This window comes from Macaca fascicularis, chromosome 20, assembly GCF_037993035.2.
Source record: "Macaca fascicularis isolate 582-1 chromosome 20, T2T-MFA8v1.1".
Lineage (NCBI taxonomy): Eukaryota > Metazoa > Chordata > Mammalia > Primates > Cercopithecidae > Macaca > Macaca fascicularis.
In genome coordinates, this window is record NC_088394.1 from 85,552,719 (window position 1) to 85,577,194 (window position 24,476).

Here is a 24,476-nt window from a genome sequence, read left to right on the forward strand (position 1 = left end):
GCCGAGCCATCTCCTGGAGCAAAGTTCCCTCCTCCTCTCTCCCTCCTCCAGCCCTTCCTTCCGACCCCTGGCCCTTTCTCTCCAACCTTCCCCTCCCCTCCTCCATTTCCCTCCTCTTTCTACTTTCAGAGAACACAGGGTTCCTGCAGGAAATGGGGCAGTTTCACCTTCCTGAGGAGGGGCCTGGGAGGGGCAGCAGGTGGCCGAGTAGGGCCAGCCCAGCTGTGAGGCTGGCGTGGGAGCTGCCTAGGCTGGGGCCTTGCTGGGGAGCAAGCCTGCATCGCAGAGGCCAGGGTGAGTGGACTGGGGAGTTGGTGGGCCAGGGTACTGGGGTGCCCACCTGGGGTGGTACAGGCCCGGGGACCCCAGGACACCACTGCGGGTGGAAGCTGGGATCAGGTGTTTGGGGCAGGGGACGCGGCGGCTTCCCGGGATTCTAGGAGGCTGGGACCAGGTGTGCGAGGCAGGGGACGCAGCGGCTCTCTGGGATTCTAGGAGGTGAGAGAGCTGCTCTCAGACCCGCCGCTGTCCTCTCACTGGCCCTCCCCGTGGTCCCTAGGATGAGGTCTGGACCCGCCTGGCCCTCCAGAGGCCCCACACCCCCGCTTGTCCACTGTGCCGGCTGTTCCTTTCTTGCGGACCCCGGTGCAGTCCTAGGCACCCTTGGGACTCAGCTCACATGCCCCTTCCTCCAGGGAGTTCCCAGAGGCTGTGTGAGGAGCGCCCAGGTCCCGGACTTATTCTCTGTTTTGGAATTCTATGCGCAGTCATCTGCCCTCCTGCCCAGCTGAGAGCAGGGCCCCGTTGTCCGGACCCACATTTTTCTTCCAGGTGGAAAGAATTTGCTGAATGAAAATCAAAGCTGTGGCCGGGCGTGGTGGCTTATGCCTGTAATCCCAGCACTTTGGGAGGCCGAGGCAGCTGGATCACGAGGTCAGGAGATTGAGACCGTCCTGGTTAACACGGTGAAACCCCGTCTGTACTAAAAATACAAAAAATTAGCCGGGCGCGGTGGCGGGCGCCTGTAGTCCCAGCTACTCGGGAGGCTGAGGCAGGAGAATGGCGGGAACCCGGGAGGCGGAGGTTGCAGTGAGCCGAGATCGCACCACTGCAGTCCAGCCTGGGGGAAAGAGCGAGACTCTGTAACCAAAAAAAAAAGAAAAAGAAAAAAAAAAAAAATCTGCGCCCTGGTTGGGGTTGGGGGAGCTTCAGGGTTATCACAGGACATTCTAGAGAGAAAGCCTCGGGCACGGGGGACGTTGGAGTCTGGAGTTGTGGCGAGAGTAGTGAAGGGCGGACCCTGCTTTGGCCAATGGCTCTCATACAGCAAAGCCATTTTCATGGTGAGGGTCAAGTAGCCCGTACATCTCTTGGTGAATTCTTGCCGATTGGCGTCTGACCCCATGGAGCCTCTCAGTGGGTGTCATAGGGCCTCCAAATGTGTACATGTCTCTAAAATGCCTCCCGCTGGGCCTCAGCTTCGACTGGCGAATCCCCAGGCGGAGGCCAGCAGCAGACGGGGAGGGTCCCTCAGTCCCCCAGTCCGAGCAGCTTCACGGGGAGGACGTCGGCTGCGGTGGATGGACACCGAGCCCCAAAGCAGCCTCTTAGAGCTGCCCCGAGGGGTGGCTTCAGAGGTGGGGCTGAGGCTCCCAGCTCCCACTGGGGACAGAGCAGGCAGGCGGGCCTGGCAGGGCAGTGGTGCCTGTCTACACGCAGCCCTGGAGTCTCTGGACCTGTGTCCAGTGTGTGCATCCCGGCTCCGTCTCCCATGAGCCAGGCGGGCTGGGCCTGGCTTTTCTGCCTCAGTTTCCAAGACTAGGGGACAGGTAGCAGCTGCCTTGCTCTCAGGGGTGGCAGGGTGTGAGTTAAAGGGCAGGACAGCCATGGAGGCAGTGGTGACTCCGAGCACCTGCTCCGCCTTCCCAGGTCCTCGGAGCCCGCTCTGAGGGATGAGCAGCTGGTTCTTGGGTGAAGGGAGCCCCTAGGACCCCGCCTTGCAGGACCCCACCTTGCAGGACCCCGCCAGGCCCCAGCGAACCGGCCCCACGGAGGCTGGTTGGGATTTGGCCACCAGAGGGCAGCAGCTGCAGCAGCCAGGCAGGCGGTCAACACGGGGGCCACCCGCTGTCCTGGCCAGCCGTGGGGTGTGAATGGGAGAGGAGGGGGACCAAGCCCGAGGCCCGCCTTGGCCCCTGAGTGTCCACCCATTTCACAGATACTGAGGCCCAAAGGCGTAGGGCTCAGGCATCCCGCACGTGTCCTGTCCCCAGGCAGGAGAATCGCTTGAACCTGGTGGGCAGAGGTTTCAGTGAGCTGAGATCACACCACTGCACTCCAGCCTGGGTGACAGAGCAAGACTTATCTCAAAAAACAAAACAAAACAAAAAAACTGAATTTAAAATGCTCCCTAACATCCAGCTGGGGTGTGCAGCAGGAGGCTGGGTCCACGGGGCTTCGGGGGCTGGGCTGGGGGTTCCGGTGGGTGAGGAGTCAGTGCTGTGGGGATGGGGCTCAGAGCCTGGAGACAGGCAAGCCAGGAGAGGCTGGGACCTGTGCCCTGGAAGGACGGAGGCAGCGGGTCCAGGGGTCACCCACTGAGAGGCTGACTGAGCACAGTTTCAGGGAGCAGTATGGCCCAGCCTCCTGTGAGAGGATCAGAGAGAGACAGGCGGAGAGGAGGGGAGACAGCGGCTGTGCTGGGAGCTGTGCCACGAGGGGTCGTTGGATGGAGGAGGGGGTCGCCATGAGGCATCCGCACCCCCGGGACAGTGAAGACCCAGTGTGCGCAGCTGACCTCGAGGACAGGGCAACTGCTCCACCAGAATGTTCCCAGAGGGCGCGGATGCTTCTAGTCCCAGCACTGGGAGCTGCAGCAGGATTCCCAGGTGGTTTAAAGAGGTTCCTTGAGGTTTGTGATCCTGAATTCAAAGTAGCACCCATCGGGACAGCTGGGCCTTCTCCCCTCAGCACACTCAGTGAAGGGCAGCGCAAACGCAAAGCTGGCAAGAAATGGGCAGGAAGCGGGCAGGAAGCGGCCAGGTTTTACTGAGAGGCCTGACGGCTCCAGAGGAGATGATGGAGTCTGGCAGGGAATGGGGCAGGCGGCTGAGGTCCCAGGTGGGCCCTGGAGCAGAAGGGGAAAGGAGGGGTGGGCTGTAGGGAGTGCAGTGAAGGTCAGGCCCCGCCCGAGCAAGGTGGGAGTAGCACAGGTCATTGCAGGTCAGGGAATTGCTTGGCCAGGGTTGGGGACAATTCTCTCTTACTGAAATTGCCAGGAGTTGAGACGGGGTGGAGCTAGAACAAGGGAGAGGGGGTAGCAGAGAGGTGAGGTGCTTAGGGCTCACACGTGAAGCCCCAGGGGCACGGCATGGAGACTTGTGGCTGAGGTAGGAGAGGGAGGCAGGCACCAAGGCCCGGGGGCCCTGAGAGGTGAGGGGGAAACTGCTCGTACCTCACGAGGCCACGGGAGCTCCCTTAGCATGGTCCCTGTGTAGAGGAATTGCTCAGGTAACGTGAGCTCTGAGGCTTGTGCACGTGTTGCACAGAATGAGGTGGAAACATCCACGCTGGGAGGTCTCCAGGCCGTCTGGTCAACAGAAACCAACAGCATGCAAAGGCCAGGAGCCCACGCCCGTGCCCGTCTGTGCCTGGAAACGCTGGAAGGCGGCCGGGCGCCGTGGCTGACGCCTGTAATCCCAGTGCTTTGGAAGGCTGAGGCGGGCAGATCACTTGAAGTCAGGAGTTTGAGACCAGCCTGGCCAATGTGGTGAAACCCTGTCTCTACAAAAAATACAAAAATTAGCTGGGTGTGGTGATGCGCGCCTGTAATCCCAGCTACTCGGGAGGCTGAGGCACAAGAATCACTTGAACCCGGGAGGCGGAGGTTGCAGTGAGCTGAGATTGCACACTCCAGCCTGGGTGATGGAGCAAGACTCAGTCTCAAAAAAAAAAAAATTCATTCTAAGTCAAGAAAAATTAAAATTTTAAATTATTAGCATGTGTTTATAGGATTTAACTCGGCCGGGCGTGGTGGCTCAAGCCTGTAATCCCAGCACTTTGGGAGGCCGAGATGGGTGGATCACGAGGTCAGCAGATCAAGACCATCCTGGCTAACACAGTGAAACCCCGTCTCTACTAAAAAATACAAAAAACTAGCCGGGCGTGGTGGCGGGCGCCTGTAGTCCCAGCTACTCGGGAGGCTGAGGCAGGAGAATGGCATAAACCCGGGAGGCGGAGCTTGCAGTGAGCCGAGATCCGGCCACTGCACTCCAGCCTGGGCGACAGAGCGAGACTCTGTCTCAAAAAAAAAAAAAAAAGATTTAACTCATGCTGAATCTCCAAAATTGCACAATTTGCATTTTTATTGTAATTAGTTTATTAGTTTATTTATCCATCTTGACAAGGTCTTGCTCTGTCAGCCAGGCTAGAGTGGTGAGATCATAGCTCCCTGCAGCTTAAACCTGCTGGGCTCAAGCCATCCTCCTGCCTCAGTCTCCTATGTAGCCAAGACCACAGTGTGTGCCACTTCGCTTGGCTAATTTTTGTATTTTTTGTAGGGACAGAGTCTCCCTATGTTACCCAGACTGGTCTCAAACTCCTGGCCTCAAGCGATCTTCCCACCTTGGCCACCCAAAGTGCTGGGATCACAGGCACAAGCCACCAGGTCTGGCCTACATTATTTATATATTTACTTTTGAGACAGGCTGTCATCATGTTGCCCAGGCTGGAGTGCAGCCTCAGCCTCCCAGGCTCAAGCAATCTTCCCACCTCAGCTTCCCAAGTAACTGCAACTGCAGGCACACACCAGCATGCCTGGCTAGTCTTTTTATTTTTTGTAGAGATGAGATCTCCTTATGTTTCCCAAGCTGGTCTCAGACTCCCAAGCTTAAGTGATTGCAGCACTGTTCCCCGGGCAAAATTGCACAATTCACATTTTGTAATTTATAGATTAATATATATTTTATTCTTACCAGAACAGTGGGAACCCTGCACAAAGCTGGTTTTATTTTGGTCTTTACATGTGCACATCCCACCAGCACCCTCTACCTTTGGCTTCCATAGGGGTGCCCCCCTTGCTCCCCCTCTGCAGCACCTGCCTCCCTCTGCTCCCCTCCCTGCAGCCCCCTGTATACCCCCGCTCCCCTCCCTGCAGCCCCCTGTGCCCCCCTTGCTCCCCCTCTGCAGCCCCCTGCCTCCCTCTGTTCCCCTCCCTGCAGCCCCCTGTATACCCCCGCTCCCCTCCCTGCAGCCCCCTGTGCCCCCCTTGCTCCCCCTCTGCAGCCCCTGCCTCCCTCTGCTCCCCTCCCTGCAGCCCCCTGCGCCCCCTGCTCCCCCTCCGCAGCCTCCTGCAGCCCCTCCCCTCTCTGCAACTCCCACCCTTCCTCCCATTGCTCCCCTCCCTGCAGCCCCCTGCACACCCCCTGCGCCCCCTCCACAGCTCCCTGTGCCCCCCTTCTCCCCAGGGCCCCCTGCACCTCCCCTGCTCCCCTCCCTACAGCCCCCTGCACCCCCTCCCCTCTCTGCAGCTCCCACTCTTCCTCCCATTGCTCCCCTCCCTACAGCCCCCTGCACCCCCTCCCCTCTCTGCAGCTCCCACTCTTCCTCCCATTGCTCCCCTCTCTGCAGCTCCCACTCTTCCTCCCATTGCTCCCCTCTCTGCAGCTCCCACTCTTCCTCCCATGCTCCCCTCTCTGCAGCTCCCACTCTTCCTCCCATGCTCCCACCACTGGCTGCTTGAAGACGTCAGACTCCAAGGGTCCCTGTGACTGGCCCAGCAGCAGCCCTGGGTCTCCAACCCCCGGGTAGGGTCAGGGACAGGCCTGGCCTCCCCCCGCCTGCTGGAACCCACGGAGGATGCCCCCCTCCCGCTGCAGCCTCAGAATTCCAAAGCCAGCCCGGTCTCCAGCTCAGTGCAGTCCACACGCAGACCCTCCTCTGGTTTCGAAAGCCCCTGTGGCTTTGCCAGAGGACATTCCGATCCTTGACCGTGGCTGGGGACGGAGGGAGATCAACCCATCGCACTTACAGATAGAGAAACTGAGGACAGAGTTTGTCCCGGCTCTGGGGCCAGGGCCAGTCTCCCTCAAGGGAGTCAGGGAGGTGGCTGGGGTCTGCCAGTGGGAAGAGAACACATGGCCTGGGACCCCCAGGCCGCTTGAGACTCTGGGTTCGTTGGGATGGGCACAAGCTCCCAGGCCCCCTCCTCTCCGTTTCCCAGCCTGCTGCGGCCTGAGGGTGATACCCTGCACTACTGCCTGGGGGGCCCCGAAGGGTGGTCACGGAGCACAAGCTCTCCTGCCTGGCCTGGGACCGAGTCCGAGAAGCCCCTGGGCTGGCCGGATGCTCACGGCCTCACTGAGGGCACGAGTATCTTCGGAAACAAGAACCAGCTGACATGCGCGAGGCTTTAGCCCGGCTCTCCCTGGGGTCCTGTGCAGGCCCTCTCTCAAGGAGGTGGCTGTTTTGTAGCTGGAGAGCTCTGTGGGTGGCAGGACTGAGCTTGAAAACCAGAAACAGCCCCCGAGCCTTGTGACCTGGGAGGCAGGAGGCGGGTCTGTCTCCCTGGGCCTGGGGTGACCTGGGAGGCAGGAGGCGGGTCTGTCTCCCTGGGCCTGGGGTGGCTGAGCCAAGGTACTCAGCATTCTGTCCCACTCGTGGTGAGTCTCGGGGAGCCAGGAGCCGGGGGTTGTGGTTTTGGGGAGCGTGGAGCAAGGCTGGGGCCAGGGCTGTAATGAGGGCGGAAAGCCCCTCTCCAACTGCCTGCGATCCACCATCAGTGGGGAGAACCTCAGTGAGCAGGCGCATAGCATGGAGCGCCATCGCGGGCAGCGAAGGGTGAGGGTCTCGGGGGATGGAACCGGTGGGGGGGGGTCTCAGCTCGTGCCATCGCGGGCAGCGAAGGGTGAGGTTCTCGGGATGGAACTGGTGTAGGGAGGTCTCAGCTCGTGCCATCGCGGGCAGTGAAGGGTGAGGGTCTCAGGGGATGGAACTGGTGTAGGGGGGTCTCAGCTCGTGCCATCGCGGGCAGCGAAGGGTGAGGGTCTCAGGGGATGGAACCGGTGGGGGGGGGGCTCAGCTTGTGCCATCGCGGGCAGCGAAGGGTGAGGGTCTCAGCTCGTGCCATCGCGGGCAGCGAAGGGTGAGGGTCTCAGGGGATGGAACCGGTGGGGGGGCGGTCTCAGCTCGTGCCATCGCGGGCAGCGAAGGGTGAGGGTCTCGGGATGGAACTGGTGGGGGGGCGGTCTCAGCTCGTGCCATTGCGGGCAGCGAAGGGTGAGGGTCTCGGGATGGAACTGGTGGGGGGGCGGTCTCAGCTCGTGCCATCGCGGGCAGCGAAGGGTGAGGGTCTCAGAGGATGGAACCGGGGGTGGGGGCTCAGCTCCAGGCAGGGGTGAGAGGGTGGCCTCTGGGGTGACTGTGTCTGGAGGGTGGGGTAGGGAGGGTGGGGAGGCCAGGCTGAGGGGCCCCGACCTCATGGGAGCCAGGAGCCTGTTGGGGAGTCCTTGAGAGGTACTTCCCTGGGACTCACTGGGAGGAAGAGCTCACGCCCGGGTGCAGATGTGGGCTGTGGGGGTCAGAGTGGTGGGGGCAGCCATGGGGGGGCCTGGGCAGGCGAGGAGGGATGCGGGGAAGCCACTAGCCTCAGGGTGGGCTGGACGCTGGGAGGGAGGCGTTGGGGGCAGAAGTGGGGTGCCGGCCTCGCGGCTGGGCCTGCAGTTTGAGGGTCCTATGGATTCCCCCGGTGCAGACATCAGCCTGGTCAGGAGCCAGAAGAGAGTCCAGGGCTGCTGAACTTGCTGTGAGCCACCGGGGCCTCCCAGGGAGTGAGACAGGGCCGGGCTCCCTGTGGAGCCGCAGGTTCCCAGATGTTCCTTCCTCAAGGCTCATTTGGGGGCCCCTGTCCCAGGCCTCGTGGGTGGTCAGATGGGCCCCACGCTGAGTGTGGGCTCCCGTCCCTCGCACATGCAAGGAGGGGCTCACATGAGCAGGTGCACGTGTGCAGCTCGTCTGTGCACATGTGTGTCTGTGTGCACACGTGTAGGTACCTGAGTGTGTCTGCACACGTGTAGGTACCTGTGTGTCTGTGTGCACACGTGCAGGTACCTGTGTGTGTCTGTGTGCACATGTGTAGGTACCTGAGTGTGCGTTTACTCATCACGTGGGAAAGTCTGCGTGTGTCTGTTCTCGGTACGTGGACGTGTCCAACCACGTGGGCTTGGGATGTGTCCGGGTATTCTCGTCTGCGATGATCTGTGGTGGGGGGCGTGTTGCCTGTGGCTACTTGTGCAGAAGTGGTAACATCCGACATGGCCGTGGAGGCGTCCGCGTGCTGGCTGTGGATGGGGCTGATGTGCGGTTCTGGGGGACAGGGCCGGGTGGAAACACAGACGTCACTCTGCGTCTGACCCGCCGCCTTCACTCCGGCGAGGCTGTCGCCTGCCTCTCGACAGAGCCAGGTCAGCACCACCCTGCGAGGAGAGCCTCGAGGTGGGGGCCTCGGTGCACCGATCTCTGGAGATGGACCCAGGACTCTGATGCAGCAGCCCACGCTCTTCGCAGAGCACTGCTCCCACCCCCGGGGTCTCCCAGGACTACGAACCCCGGCTCTCTCCCTGAGCCTCACTATGGCCAGGGGAGGGGAGGGGCAGGAGGGCCTGGGCAGGACGAAGGGCCCTGGTCAGTCAGGGACATGAAAGACGCACAACCAGAACTGGCGGAAGAAACAGAATTAAACACACCCTGAGCCTTTCCCACCGCAACTCTGCCAGCTGCACCCTCTGTGTCAAGATGTGAGCCAAGGCACAAGCACTTCCTCCTGCTCCTGTCCACGAAGGTGAGAGGAAAAGAATTAGAAAAGAATAACGCCCTCGGGGCCGGGCACGGTGGCTCAAGCCTGTAATCCCAGCACTTTGGGAGGCCGAGACGGGCGGATCACGAGTTCAGGAGATCGAGACCATCCTGGCTAACATGGTGAAACCCCGTCTCTACTAAAAAAAAAAAAATACAAAAAAAACTGGCCGGGTGAGGTGGCGGGCGCCTGTAGTCCCAGCTACTCGGGAGGCTGAGGCAGGAGAATGGCGTGAACCCGGGAGGCGGGGCTTGCAGTGAGCTGAGATCCGGCCACTGCACTCCAGCCTGGGCAACAGAGCCAGACTCCGTCTCAAAAAAAAAAAAAAAAAAGAATAACGCCCTCGGGCCGGGCGCGGCGGCTCACACCTGGAATCCCGGCACTTTGAGAGGCCAAGGTGGTGGATCATGAGGTCAGGGGTTCAAGACCATTCTGGCCAACATGGTGAAACCCCGTGTCTACTAAAAATACAAAAATTAGCTGGGCGTGGTGATGGGTGCCTGTAGTCCCAGCTACTTGGGAGGCTGAGGCAGGAGAATCGCTTGAACCCGGGAGGCGGAGGTTGCAGTGAGCTGAGATTGCGCCACTCAGTCCACTCTGTCTCAAAAAAAAAAAAAAAATTAAGACACTCGTCACACAATAGAAAGGTCTCCGCTGTAGGCACAGATTCCGACCCATTTCTGGGAATGAGGAAGTTAACGGAAGAGTGTGTCTGTGAGGCGGACTGGAGGGCCCATTGGGAACATTCCAGAGTGTTCCAGCGAGCCAGGGAGCCAGAGAGGAGCTCAGCTCAGACGTCACGGGCACAATGGGCCGGGAGTGAGGAGGACACTGAGGTCGGGGTTTGTTCCCAGCTGGAAGAACTGGCCCCAGGACCACCCAGACAGACACACCCCCCTAACCCCCCTACAGCCAGAGGAAGGTCAGGAGGCCCTTCCCTAAACATGTTTTTGAGAATCGGGGTAGCTATTTTAAAAAACGCTGCTGGGCGCGGTGGCAGTTACTTTAAAAGTAGCTGCTGTGGACCCAGCTACTTGGGAGGCTGAGGTGGGAGGATCGCTTGAGCCTGGGAGTTGGAGTCCAGCCTGGGCAGCATTGCAAGACCCCATTTCATTAAAAAAAAAAAATGCTCATGCTTGCATTCTGGCTTCAAGGGCTCCTGGTAACCGGGCATCTCTGGAGCTCGGCCCACACAAAGCCTGGGGTTGAGAGCCCGCTCACACGTACGGCACTGCCCACCTTGCTGTCGCTTTATTTTTAAATAAGAAATTCGAGGTGACAAATATTACCAGCTGCCGAGGGAAGTCTGCAAACGCAACAAAAGGTCCAGATGAACAATGGGAGACGCGCCTGCATTCCACTGGGTAAACCACAGAAGAGAACAGAATGCAGCGGACTCCAAGCAGCTCGGCTGCCCTGATGGGAGCGGGGCAGGACAGGACACAGCAAAGCCTGGAAACCGCCCTCCGGAGACCCAGACGCACAACCCCCAAGAAAACACTAAAGAACCGTGCTGGGAGACAAAACAGAGGAAATGGAGTGTACGGAATAAGCATGAGGAAACCCAGGACAGGAGGCAAAAAGGAAGCTCAAACAGTCCAACCCCTGCCCGAAACCCTCGCCAGACGGAGCTCAGAAAGGAGGGGAGAAGGAATACCGGCGACTGGAAATTCCCTGGACTGGAGGCAGAGGGACAGCCCCAGGGAGTGAAAAATATGAAGTTGGCGGGGCGCGGTGGCTCAAGCCTGTAATCCCAGCACTTTGGGAGGCCGAGACGGGCGGATCACGAGGTCAGGAGATCGAGACCATCCTGGCGAACACAGTGAAACCCCGTCTCTACTAAAAAAAAAAATACAAAAAACTAGCCGGGCAAGGTGACGGGTGCCTGTAGTCCCAGCTACTCGGGAGGCTGAGGCAGGAGAATGGCGTAAACCCGGGAGGAGGAGCTTGCAGTGAGCTGAGATCTGGCCACTGCACTCCAGCCTGGGCGACAGAGCGAGACTCCGTCTCAACAACAACAACAAAAAAATATGAAGTCACGGCGTTCTGGGGGACGAGGGGTTGCCCACACAGCGCCGGGCGCGATGTGGCTCCCATCAACCAAGCATGCACCGACGGACGGTGGCGCGGTCACCTCCTGAGGAAAAAGGTTTACCACCCAAAGTGCACATTCAGCGAAACTACTGATCCGTGATGAGGGCAGAATAAAGACACGGACGGGAGGACTGGGGAGTGAATTCCCGCAGACCCACAGTGAGGGGATGGTTGCAGGGCCCACGAATGGAACAGGGCTTAGTCTGCTTTGCACTGCTCCAGAGGAATCCCCAAGGCTGGGTGATCTATAAAGAAAAGGGGTGGGTTTGGCTCATGGTTGTGGAGGCTGTACGGGAAGCGGGAGCCGTGGCACCAGCATCTGCCTCTGGTGAGGACCCCAGGGAACCTCCCATCACGGCAGAATGGGAGGGAGCAGGTGTCACAGGAAGGATGGCCTGGAGTGTAATTGTGCATGTCCTTGGTGCTTGAACAAACAAGTAGTAGACAAAACATACAAAGTAAGAACAAAACACAGGAAGGAAGCTGCGAAAGCAGGGAGTTATTAAAGCCAGAAAGCTCGGAGTAGGGTGGGAGTGGGCGCTGTTACAAAGTTTTCTGTTTTTTTTTTTTTTTTTTTTTTGAGAGGGAGTCTCACACCGTCGCCTGTCGCCTGGGTTGGAGTCCACTGGCGCCGTCTCGGCTCACTGCAACCTCCGCCTCCCAGGGTCAAGCAATTCTCCAGCCTCAGCCTCCCGAGTAGCCACCACACCTGGCTAATTTTTGTGTTTTTAGTAGAGACGGGGTTTCTCCGTGTTGGCCAAGCTGGTTTTAAACTCCCGGCCTCAGGTGATCCGCCCACCCCACCCTCCCAAAGTGCTGGGATGACAGGTGTGAGCCACCACACCCGGCCAGTTTTCTGGGTCTTAAGTTCACCTTTCATGATTCCTATCCCCCTTATCTGGATGAAAGATTTGGTCCATGGCTAATCAAAGCTGCGGTGAACTGGTGTCTGCAGGTGAAACGATGGCCCACAGCCAGTCCACAGCACTTTCCTTGCCATCTGGGACATGGTGGGGGTTGGGGGCTGTAGGGAGAGCAGCCTTTGATCCTTTGCTACTGGGCGTGGGGCTTTTCCTTATGGTGCAGTTTTTGGAAGTTGATTGTTAATTGGCCCTGGGTTCCCTGCCCCAGACCTCGGTGTTTTTCCTGGATCCACCGTGCATTGGCCTCGGACTCTCGCCCCCTTGACCTTGGTGTCTTCTCTTTTGGGAAGTCAGCACAAATTAGCGTCCCATTCCCTGCCCCAGGCCTCGCTGTTTTTCCTTGATTCCGCACGAATTGGCCTAAGTTCGCTACCCCCAGAGCCTGTTCTCCTGTTCACAGTCATCACCGGCGGCGAGGGAGTCAGAGAGTGACGGGGGAGGTGCCAGGCTGGTTTTAACAGTTCTCTTCCGAACTCACTCATTACCTCCAGAACTGCACGGAGCCATTGATGAGGGGCCCGTCCCCATGACCCCAAACCCCCCAACACTGGGATCCAGTGTCCACGTGAGATTTGGACAAGCGTTCAAACTCCACCAGGACTGTAAACCAAACAAAGGGGAGAGACCTTCCGTGCAGACGTTAAGTGGGCACGGAGATTCCAAGCTGGGAGCAGCAGGTTGGACGAGGGAGGCTCTGGGGGCAGCGAGGGAGGTTGCAGAGTCCAGACTTGGAAGATGGAAGATAAGGACACCCCGTGTAGGGCAGGAGAAGAAAGGCAACTGGAAACTCCAGGACAGACTGTAAAACCCCATGGGAAAGACAGGTTTAAGGTCTTGATCTGAGGCTGGTTCTGAGTGGCTGGTGCCTTCGCGCTCACGGCAGGACTGTCGTAAAGTAGGTACCTCCGTGACTTCTATGGACAAGAGACTGAGGCCAAGAAATCTAACCAGCTCACCCACGCTGCCCTTGGACGGTGGCCGTGAGACGGGAACCCACAGCCTACCAGGCCCAGCCCCCAGGACACCCTCTTGTTAAGTCAGTGGCTTTGAGCCTCAGAAATGGTGCAAAATGCAGCCCATGCAGGGTCTTCGACCCCCGTCTGGTGCTCGGAAGACATGCACCTGCTTCTACCCCCACCCCACCCCCTGCTGCGAGGCCCTGAGATTCTTGTGATGTCTGAAGAAGGGTGCTGCATTTTCTTTTTTTTTTTTTTTTTTTTTTTTGAGACAGAGTCTCGCTCTGCCGCCCAGGCTGGGGTGCAGTGGCCGGATCTTAGCTCGCCCGGCTAGTTTTTTTTCTATTTTTTTAGTAGAGACGGGGTTTCACCGTGTTAGCCAGGATAGTCTCGATCTCCTGACCTCGTGATCCGCCCGTCTTGGCCTCCCAAAGTGCTGGGATTACAGGCTTGAGCCGGGTGCTGCATTTTCATGTTGCACTGGGCCCTGAATGATGAAGCTGAGTGATACGGTTTGGCTCCGTGCCCCACCCAAATCTCATCTCAGATTATAACCCCCAAGTGTCAAGGGAGAGACCAGCTGGAGGTGGGGGCCGTTCCCCCCATGTTCTCGTGGTAGTGAGCAAGTTCTCACAAGATCTGTTTGTTGTTGTTGTTGTTGATGCTGTTTTTCAAGACAGAGTTTCGCTCTTGTTGCCCAGGCTGGAGCACAGTGGCACGGTCTCGGCTCACCGTAACCTCCACCTCCCAGGTTCAAGCAATTCTCCTGCCTCAGCCTCTCGAGTAGCTGGGACTACAGGCGCCCGCCACCACACCCGGCTAATTTTTTTGTATTTTTAGTAGAGACGGGGTTTCACTGTGTTAGCCAGGATGGTCTCGATCTCCTGACCTTGTGATCCGCCCGCCTCGGTCTCCCAAAGTGCTGGGATTACAGGCGTGAGCCGCTGTGCCCAGCTGTTTTAAAGTTTTGTACTTTGTTCATTATGGACTTTTTTTTTTTTTTTTTACATGAATTCTGATGTTTTAAAAATATTGAATGAAAATACTATTTATCGGCCAGGCGCGGTGGCTCAAGCCTGTAATCCCAGCACTTTGGGAGGCCGAGACGGGTGGATCACGAGGTCGGGAGATCGAGACCATCCTGGCTAACACAGTGAAACCCCGTCTCTACTAAAAAATACAAAAAAACTAGCCGGGCGAGGTGGCGGGCGCCTGTAGTCCCAGCTACTCGGGAGGCTGAGGCAGGAGAATGGCCTGAACCCGGGAGGCGGAGCTTGCAGTGAGCTGAGATCCGGCCACTGCACTCCAGCAAGGGGGACAGAGTGAGACTCCGTCTCAAAAAAAAAAAAAAAAAAAAAAAAGAAAATACTATTTATCATGACCTGGGCATAGTGGCTCATGCCTATAATCCCAGTAGTTTGAGAGACCAAAGCAGGCAGATTGCTTGAGGCCGGGAGTTGGAGACCAGCCTGGGAAAAATGGGAAAGACCCTGTCTCTACAAAAAATACAAAAAGTAGCTGGGCGTGGTGGTGCACACCTGTGGTCCCAGGTACTCAGGAGGCTCAGGCAGGAGGATTGCTCGGGCCCTGGAGGTGCGGGTTGCAGGGAGCTGAGACGGAGCCACCGCGCTCCAGCCGGGCAATCCTTCTGCCTGCTGGTCTCCGCGCCGCGAAGCCTCTGACCAATGTCCCTCCTGCTCCTCCCAGCAGGCCTGGTTCAGCCCCAGTGCTCAGCCCACCGTCCCCCAGAACCCCAGACACCGCCCAGCCCTGGGATGGAGACTCTTCGGACAGGGCACCACCTGGGAACTGTGTTTCCAGGGGCCCTCGGACGACTTCAGTGTGCTCTGCCGAGGCCTAGAAAGGCCCCGGTTCTAAGGACATGTCCGGCTGCTTGGCCTGAAGTCTGTAGCCGCAGTGTGGGTCCCTGTGACGCTGGAGGGCTGCATGGCGGGGTGCAGACCCCTCAGAGTTAGAGCAGGCGTCAGGGGCACACCTGGGCTGTGCAGCAGCGTCCTGAAACGCCCACGTTTTCCCCTACGGCAAGCCACGTGAGATGATTTTTACGCGGAAAGAGGTGCTTCATGAGAATGCACTACTTGAATGACTGTTTTCTTGCTTGCAGATCTAGGCCCCGGGTCCTGAGGGAGGTGGTAGTAATAAATAATAGCAGCACAGCGAGGGCTGACAGCCACTCACCATCATCCTGTGCTGGGCCTGCTCTCAGCCTGCTGTCCTTTCATCTGGGCTCTAGCCCCACCCCTGGGTCTGGGTTCCCAGCTTCTTTTTTTTTTTTTTTTTTTTTGAGACAGAGTCTTGCTCTGTCGTCCAGGCTGGAGTGCAGTGGCCGGATCTCAGCTCACTGCAAGCTCCGCCTCCCGGGTTCACGCCATTCTCCTGCCTCAGCCTCCCAAGTAGCTGGGACTACAGGCGCCCGCCACCTCGCCCGGCTAGTTTTTTGTATTTTTTAGTAGAGACGGGGTTACACCGTGTTAGCCAGGATGGTCTCGATCTCCTGACCTCGTGATCCGCCCGTCTCGGCCTCCCAAAGTGCTGGGATTACAGGCTTGAGCCACCGCGCCCGGCCGGTTCCCAGCTTCTTACTATGCCTCCGCCTAGCCCAGACAGCAACGCCCAGTCACTGGGTGTCCGGCCTTCCATCCCACCCACGCTGGCAGGGAATGTGCTGGTTACTTATTGAACATGGGAAGCTATAAACAGGACAACGGCCAGCTATCATCACTTCCACCCAACGCCTCTGGGGCCTCTCCTGGCAGGCAGAGCGACTTCTCACAGCCTGAAACTCGTCCTCCTGCACGGGCCGGCCAGGCCAGCACAGAGGCACCAGGGCAGCAGTGCACGCAGGTCCCCGGGGACCCCGCCATGTGGACCAGATGGTGGCTCTGGCCCCTTGTGGCCGTCTGCACTGCAGACTTCTTTCGGGACGAGGCAGAGAGGATCATGAGGGACTCCCCTGTCATTGATGGGTGAGTGCCCACCTAAGCCAGGTGCTTAGGGAACCAGGACTGGGAACTGGGGCTGGGGGAGCCGGGGCTGGGGCAGCTGGGGCTGGGGGAGCCAGGGCTGGGGGAGTTGGGGCTGGGGGAGCCGGGGCTGGGGAGCCGGGGCTGGGGCAGCCAGGGCTGGGGGAGCCGGGGCTGGGGAGCCGGGCTGGGAGCCGGGGATGTGCCCTTGGCTTGGGGCTCAGTTTCTGCGATGGTACTGGGGCCCTTGCCTTTCCTGGCCCCTGCTTCTTTGTGGGGTCTCTCAGGGCCACCAAAGACTTCGACAGATGAAGGTCTGCGGGGTCAGGGCAGGAGGGAGGCAAGGCCCCAGCTCCCTCGCCCTGAAGCTCAGCGTGAGCTCTGCACCTGGGGACGCTGAGGCCCTGCGCCCCGTCTCTCCCTGTGCCTCAGTTTCTCCCGAAAGCTGCAGACATGGGTGGTGCCCTACAGGCCCTCTCAGCCAGCATCTTTTTGGCCATCTTCCCACTCCCCTTGGCCTGCCTTCTCCCGGGGGAGGCCCGTGCGGCTCGGCCCCTGTCTGTGCTGCCCTGAGTGCCCACCTGGCCCCACCTCGACCTCGCTGGGGTGCTGGGGTCACCTGTTTCTCTCCTGGTCTCCGCAGGGTGGAGATTCCCACTGCCCGGGAATCTGACCCTCCTCCCCGCCCCTTCCTGGCCCAACGCCCCGACACGGGGTCTCCATGGAGGCCTCCTGCTCCCAGGCTCCAGATCGGGGTCCACACTGGCTCCGCGTTGGGGCAGGAGGGTCACTGAGAGTTCGCCCTGTGTCTGGCACGGTGTCTCCCCCTGGAAGATGCCTCTGGGCTTTGCTGGGGAAACACTCTGAACAAAGCAGGGAAACCTGACGTCTTGTTGTGTAAGAACTTCAGGGAACAAGCCAGGCTGGGCGGCTCACGCCTGTCATCCCAGCACTTTGGGAGGCCAAGGCGGGCAGATCACCTGAGGTCAGGAGTTCAAGACCATCCTGGCCAACATGGCAAAACCCCCTCTCTACTAAAAATACAAAAAACTAGCCGGGCGTGGTGGCGGCGCCTGTAGTCCCAGCTACTCAGGAGGCTGAGGCAGGAGAATCACTTGAACTCGGGAGGCGGAGGCTGCAGTGAGCTGTGATCAGGCCACCGCACTCCAGCCTGGGCTACAGAGCGAGACTCCGTCTCAAATTTAAAACACTTAAGGGAGCAGAGGCAGCTCCAGAAAGGGAGTCGAGGGTGGTCCCTTGCATCCTCATGGTTTAAAATGGTCGCGCCAGCTCCAGCCCTCACATCTGTACGCCGGCCAGCAGGGAGGAAGGAGAGGTAAGGAAGGGGAAAAGGACAAGCAGCAGGTGACTGTCAGGGTCAGGTTTTGTTTTGAGACAGTCTCTGTCGCCTGTCGCCCAGGCTAGAGTGCAATGGTACGATCTGGGCTCACTACAACCTCCACCTCCCAGGTTGAAGTGATTCTCCTGCTTCAGCCTCCCGAGTAGCTGGGATTACAGGCGCCCGCCAACATGCCCCGCTAATTTTTTTGGTATTTTTAGTAGAGATGGGGTTTCACCATGTTGGCCAGGCTGGTCTCGATCTCCTGACCTCAAATGATCCACCCGTCTCGGCCTCCCAAAGTGCTGGGATTCCAGGTGTGAGCCGCCACGCCCGGCCAGGGGTCAGTTGTTAGAAGCTGTTACAGGACCCACCTTCATCCCTTGGCCGCGGCCAGCGACACAGGGGCAGGAAGTAACTTCAATCCAGACGGCTGTGTGCCCGCTAAAAATGGGGGGTTTTCAAGTTACAAAGTAAAACAGGAGAATGGGTCCCGGGGGCAGCCAGCAGTCTCCCCCACAAACAGCTGCCTCAGTGTGTGCTTGCTGCAATTCCAGCACTTTCCAGCACTCCTTGGAGCAGGATGAAGGATTCCATATCCCAGCTAAGGGCACTGCCCCAGCCGCCCAGATAAGGAGGGTGGGTCTGATTAGCTGCAGTTTGACCTGGCCATGAGGCAGGCAGGGCCCGTGTCCCACTGAGAAACCAGAGGCCCCACCTTCCGATCGCTTTCTCCAGTCAGGCACGGCGACTCACACCTGTGGTCCCAGCACTTTGGGAGACTGAGGTGGGAGGATCGCTTGAGCCCAGAAGGTTGGGGGCTGCAGTGAGCTGTGACTGCACCCCTGCCCTCCAGCCTGGGCAACAGAGTGAGACCCTGTCTCTTTTTTTTTTTTTTTTTTTTTTTTTTTTTTTTTTTTTTGAGACGGAGTCTCACGCTGTTGCCCAGGCTGGAGTGCAGTGGCGCGATCTCGGCTCACTGCAAGCTCCGCCTCCCGGGTTCCCGCCATTCTCCTGCCTCAGCCTCCTGAGTAGCTGGGACTACAGGCGCCCGCCACCGCGCCCGGCTAATTTTTTTTGTATTTTTTTTTTTTAGTAGAGACGGGGTTTCACTGTGGTCTCGATCTCCTGACCTTGTGATCCGCCCGCCTCGGCCTCCCAAAGTGCTGGGATTACAGGCTTGAGCCACCGCGCCCGGCCAAGAGACCCTGTCTCTTTTTCTTTTTCTTTTTTTTTTTTTTTTTTTTTTGAGACGGAGTCTTTGCTCTGTAGCCCGGGCTGGAGTGCAGTGGCCGGATCTCAGTTCACTGCAAGCTCCGCCTCCCGGGTTTGCTCCATTCTCCTGCCTCAGCCTCCTGAGTAGCTGGGACTACAGGCGCCCGCCACCTCGCCCGGCTAGTTTTTTGTATTTTTTAGTAGAGACGGGGTTTCACCGTGTTAGCCAGGGTGGTCTCGATCTCCTGACCTCGTGATCCGCCCGTCTCGGCCTCCCAAAGTGCTGGGATTACAGGCTTGAGCCACCGCGCCCGGCTTTTTTTTTTTTTTGAGACAGAGTCTCGCTCAGTCGCCCAGGCTGGAGTGCAGTGGTGCGATCTTGGGTCACTGCAAGCTCCGCCTCCCGGGTTCACGCCATTCTCCTGCCTCAACCTCCCGAGTAGCTGGGACTACAGGCGCCGCCACCACGCCTGGCTTATTTTTTGCATTTTGGGGTTTCACCGTGTTAGCCAGGATGGTCTCCATCTCCTGACCTCGTGATCCGCCCGTCTCGGCCTCCCAAAGTGCTGGGATTACAGGCGTGAGCCACCGCGCCCGGCCGAGACCCTGTCTCAAAAAAAAAAAAAAAAAAAAAAGAGGAGGGGCTGCAGGAGGAGGAGGGAGGGGAGAGCAGACAGCTGCCCCGTTGTAGCCTCTCCCTCCAAGGGCGGCTGCTGGGAATTCCTGCCCATCCCAGGCTAATGTCTGAGATGGGCCACTTTGGGGTTTCACCGTGTTAGCCAGGATGGTCTCCATCTCCTGACCTCGTGATCCGCCCGTCTCGGCCTCCCAAAGTGCTGGGATTACAGGCGTGAGCCACCGCGCCCGGCCGAGACCCTGTCTCAAAAAAAAAAAAAAAAGAGGAGGGGCTGCAGGAGGAGGAGGGAGGGGAGAGCAGACAGCTGCCCCGTTGTAGCCTCTCCCTCCAAGGGCGGCTGCTGGGAATTCCTGCCCATCCCAGGCTAATGTCTGAGATGGGCCACCTGTGTCCTCAGGCCAAGGAGTAAAGCCTCCTGGGAACCCTGCCTAGCCCCGCCCAGGACAGTGCCCAGTGTAGGGCTGCACCCTAGCAATGAGGCTGCTGCCCGGGCAGGGTCCCTGGCTGGAGCTCATTCCCACTGCCCTCAGCAAATGCGTCCTGAGCACCTGCTCTGTGCCGAGGGCTGGGCAGAGGCGCGTGCCAGTGCAGGCTGTCATGTGGACTCGCTGTGGCCAGAGACAACCTTGCTGTTGCAGGAGTTTTAGACCAGCATCAGGCCTGTGCCCACCCATCTGCCCAAGGGCGGGGCCAGAAAGTGTGCCACGCTGGGCTTGGGGGCACCAGCCCAGGGGAGGTCAGGAGCGACTGGGACCCAGGAAGGGCAGAGCCCTCCCCTCATTTCCCCCGAGGAGCTCCGTGGTGCATTTGCCTTGGAAAAGCTCATTGTGGGCCTGTAGATTTGGGCTGGGTCACTGAGAGCAGGGCCCACGGCTGGAAACGATGAACACTGTTAGTCCTCTGCCTCTCCCAGCTGCCCTGCAAGGAAGGCACCAAGACACCTTCATGTTCCAGATGGGGAAACTGAGGCACAGAGGGGCGGGTCTGGAAACTGGATATGGAGGAGCCCCGGCGGCCCCATCCCAGCACACACCCTCCGAGGGTGTCTCCCCGAGACGGGGCGCAGCCCACATCACAGGAAGGAGTCTGAGGCCCCAGACCCAGTGACGGGAAAGGGGAACCCCAAGCATTGCCCAGGGTTGGGGGTCAGGCTCCAGCCCCTTCCCAACCTTCTTGCAGCCTCCGGGTCACGGGATCAGGGACGAGGGCTGTCGGGGCTGCAGTGGGGCCTGGTCGATCCCAGGAGTCAGATCTGCTGGTTGAAATACAGATCATAACCGAGAGCCTGCCCTGGGCCTGAGATGTGATTCTTTTTCTCTCTTTTTTTTTTTTTTTTTGAGATGGAGTCTCGCTCTGTCGCCCGGATTGGAGAGCTGTGGCGCCATCTCGGCTCACTGCAAGCTCCGCCTCCGGGGTTTATACCATTCTGCCTCAGCCTCCCCAGTAGCTGGGACTACAGGCGCCCGCCACCACGCCCGGCTAATTTTTTGTATTTTTAGTAGAGAGGGGGTTTCACCGTGTTAGCCAGGATGGTCTCGATCTCTTGACCTTGTGATCTGCCCGCCTCAGCCTCCCAAAGTGCTGGGATTACAGGCGTGGGCCACCGCGCCCGGCCTGAGAATTGCGTTTCTAACGAGAGTGGATTCCCTTTGCTCCTGGTCTCTGCCAGGCACTGCTGGGCAGCTGGATTCGGACCCTCTGAGGCCCTCACTCAGTCACCAGCTCTGACAGTGCCAGCTCCCCCTTCCTCTGTGTTCCCCTTCCTGCTCCTTACCAGAACTCCTACCCTCGCCACCAGCTCCTGGGAAAACCTTGGAGAGCCTCAGTCCTTTGGAAGTTTAGAAGGATCTGATTGGAGTTTGGGTGCAGGGCTCTTCCCTGGAGACAGGCAGCAGAGAGGCCTGCGTGGCCCCCAAAGCCTGTACCTGACACCCTGCTCCCCAGAAGGATGGGAGTGCCAGGCCCCCCGAGGACAGGCCATTCCAGTTATCCAGCCACCCACCGTATTCCCCAAGAGGCAATTGGATTTTTAAACTGAAAACTCTCAGAAACAGTATCACCCCCAGGCCCTTGCCCCTTTGCCCATGTCTCCAATCCTGTCCATTGAGGTCATTTGACTGCTTGTGTCCCACCCTCAGACATCGTGTCCTCCCGCCAGCCTCGTCCACAGAGAAAGGCCCTGGAGGGGATGGGCTACCCAGCTCCCTGAGCTCCTGGCCCGGGGCTCCCTGCCCTGGGGGTGGGCACAGGTGGGAAGTGCAGCCTTGCACAGGTGTGGTGGCCAATGATCCGTCACCCCTGCGGCCTGGACTTCAGTCCGGCGCCTGCCGTGAGGAGCAGGAAGTGGGGAGCACAGCCCGGAGTTCAGGAGCTCACAAGCCCCCAGGTCCCAGTGGCCTCCCTAACTGCCTGGCCTGCCCCCCGCGACTCCAGGCACAACGACCTGCCCTGGCAGCTGCTGAGTATGTTCAACAACCGGCTGCAGGACACGAGGGCCAACCTGACCACCTTGGCCAACACACACACCAACATCCCCAAGCTGAGGGCTGGCTTCGTAGGAGGTCAGGTACCGCCCGCCCTGCCTTCACTCACCCTGCGTGGGGTCATCCCGTCTCCTACCTTGGGCCTGGCTACAGTGTGGCCGTCCCTGTGGCGTTGTTCCTCCAGGGTCCCTCAGTGCCACAGGCCCTTGTAGAGACAGACACCAGGCCGAGGGAGGGCTTCCCAGGGGGTGGGAAACCAGACTCCCACAGGCATGTGGGGGGTGGGCTGAGACCTGGCTGCATCAGCTCCTGGTATCCCCTGTGGCCCCCAGTTCTGGTCCGTGTACACGCCCTGCGACACCCAGAACCAAGACGCTGTGCGGAGGACGCTGGAGCAGATAGATGTGGTCCACCGCATGTGCCAGATGTACCCTGAGACCTTCCTGTATGTCACCAGCAGTGCAGGTGGGGTCCTGACCTGGGCCCTCCAGGTCCTGCATCCTCCCACCCAGCCCTCATCCTGAGCAGCAGGTACTGATCAGGACACCTCCCCTCCAGACGCCAGGTGCCCACTCCCCTGCACCCCGACTCTCCCCGCAGGCATCCGGCAGGCCTTCCAGGAAGGGAAGGTGGCCAGCCTGATCGGTGTGGAGGGCGGCCACTCCATTGACAGCAGTCTGGGCGTCCTGCGGGCGCTCTATCAGCTGGGCATGCGGTACCTGACCCTCACCCACAACTGCAACACGCCCTGGTGCGTGACTCCCCACGGGAGGCCCCCGGGCTTCGGTCAGGAGGGAGGGGCAGACGCTCCCCGCCACCCTCCTGAGCCCATCCCTCCACCTGTGAGTCCCGGGCCGGGCCTCGCCTGCTGGGCTGATGGGAGGCCGAGACCACCGCGCCACCCCTTGAGCACCTGCCTTTTGCTCCCGCAGGGCTGACAACTGGCTGGTGGACACGGGAGACAGCAAGCCCCAGAGCCAAGGCCTGTCACCCTTTGGGCAGGTGAGTGGGGTGGGAGGGGCCAGTCACCCCCGAGGAGAAGGCAGAGGCCCTGGAGGGTGACCGGAACAATGAATCTCCCCACGTGGGACCTCAGTGTCCTCATCTGTGAAATGGAGCTGGCAGCCATCCCCCCAGGGTGGGTGCTGAGCCCTGAGTGGCCCCAGACTTCCAGCCATGAAGGACGATGACTCACACCTGGTGCAGCCTGTCCACCTCCTCAGCCCCGACCCTGGGGGCTGTGAGGGTGGACGCAGCCCTGTCTTCCCAGCGTGTGGTGAAGGAGCTGAACCGCCTGGGAGTCCTCATTGACTTGGCTCACGTGTCTGTGGCCACCATGAAGGCCACCCTGCAGCTGTCCAGAGCCCCCGTCATCTTCAGCCACTCCTCGGCCTACAGCGTGTGCGCAAGCCGGCGCAACGTGCCCGACGACGTCCTGAGGCTGGTGGTGAGGGCCGAGGCAGCCACCCCCACCCCACCTCCCTGGACAGGCCCTCCCAGCTCTCAGCTCCACCCTGTCTTCCTGTGCAGAAACAGACAGACAGCCTGGTGATGGTGAATTTCTACAACAATTACATTTCCTGCACCAACAAGGCCAACCTGTCCCAAGTGGCTGGTAGGTGGGGTATGAGTGGCCAAGGGGGCTGAAGCGGGAGGGCCTCACTCGGGACCCATACCTGCTGCTCCCTGGACAGACCATCTGGATCACATCAAGGAGGTGGCAGGAGCCAGAGCTGTGGGCTTTGGTGGGGACTTTGATGGTGTTCCAAGGTAAGGGGGTGAGAGCTCTGTCCCGTGGATGAGCTGGGAGGTTCATGACCCCGTCAGAGGGATGAGGCGGCTGGAGGAGGGACGTGTGTCCTAGTGTGGGGGCCCGGGTTCTCCTGGCCTCAACACAGGGTCCCTGAGGGGCTGGAGGACGTCTCCAAGTATCCAGACCTGATCGCTGAGCTGCTCAGGAGGAACTGGACAGAGGCGGAGGTCAAGGGTGCACTGGCCAACAACCTGCTGAGGGTCTTCGAGGCTGTGGAGCAGGTGAGGATGGGGTGGCCGCCTGAGCCTCCCCCCCAACCACCAGCCGACAGGCTGCCCCACCTGTGTCTGTCCCCAGGCCAGCAACCCCACGCAGGCTCCCGAGGAGGAGCCCATCCCGCGGGACGAGCTGGGCGGCTCCTGCAGGACGCATTACGGCTACCCCTCCGGGGCCTCCAGCCTCCATCGCCAGTGGGGGTTCCTGCTGGCCTCCCTCGCTGCCCTGGTCCTCTGTCAGTGTCTCCTGTGAAAGCTGGGAGACCAGAGCCCCCTTTAGGGCTCCTGGACTTCAGGGAAGACCTGCCCATCCAGGACTCCGGACGCCAGGAACCCTACTGCCCGCATGCAAGGACCAGCATCTCCTGAGCGGGTGTCTGGCCTCACCTGGGGGGCAGGATACCTGGGGACAGCTCAGGACACACACACACACAGGCCCTCAATAAAAGCAACATCCCTTCACATCGGGGGTGCGTGTCGTCGGCATCCAGCCCAGGAGGGGTGTGGAAACGGCTCCTGGCTGGACCTGGGGTGCAGGAGGGCCTGAGTCTTCGGTTCAGGCCAGAAGGACCCAGGAGCTGTGAAGAGGGCTTTGTACAGATGCTGCTTGAACATCTTTCGGGACACAGTCTAGGCTCCAGTAGCCATCTCCAGCCATGCACTGGTGCACACACACACACCCCACCCCTGTACACACACACCCCTGCACACACACACACCCCACCCCTGTACACACACACCCCTGTACACACGCACACCAGCCCTGCACACACACCCCTGCAAACACGCACACCCCACCCCTATACACACACACCCCTGCACACACACACACCTGCACACACACCCCACCCCTGTACACACACACCCCTGCACACACACACCCCTGCACACACACACCCCACCCCTGTACACACACCCCTGCACACACGCACACCAGCCCTGCACACACACCCCTGCACACACACC

At 59.7% G+C, this 24,476-nt stretch overlaps 1 protein-coding gene across 3 annotated transcripts; it reads left to right on the top strand.

The window, feature by feature from the left end:
- The first annotated feature begins 215 nt into the window (after positions 1 to 215).
- Positions 216 to 23,972, top strand: DPEP1 (dipeptidase 1). 3 transcript variants are annotated; one of them, XM_005592816.4, is made up of 11 exons: positions 216 to 294; positions 15,602 to 15,811; positions 21,433 to 21,565; positions 21,815 to 21,947; positions 22,083 to 22,233; positions 22,415 to 22,484; positions 22,753 to 22,929; positions 23,013 to 23,097; positions 23,177 to 23,252; positions 23,381 to 23,516; positions 23,593 to 23,972. In XM_005592816.4, the coding sequence occupies exons 2-11, from the start codon at positions 15,708 to 15,710 to the stop codon at positions 23,761 to 23,763; spliced, it is 1,236 nt and encodes a 411-aa protein (XP_005592873.3). In that variant the 5' UTR covers positions 216 to 294; positions 15,602 to 15,707; the 3' UTR covers positions 23,764 to 23,972. The 3 variants fall into 3 exon arrangements, with proteins under 3 accessions (XP_005592873.3, XP_065393731.1, XP_065393732.1); XM_065537659.2 differs by lacking the exon at positions 216 to 294 and adding an exon at positions 6,559 to 6,837; XM_065537660.1 differs by lacking the exon at positions 216 to 294 and adding an exon at positions 6,559 to 6,659.
- The last annotated feature ends 504 nt before the right edge of the window (positions 23,973 to 24,476 follow it).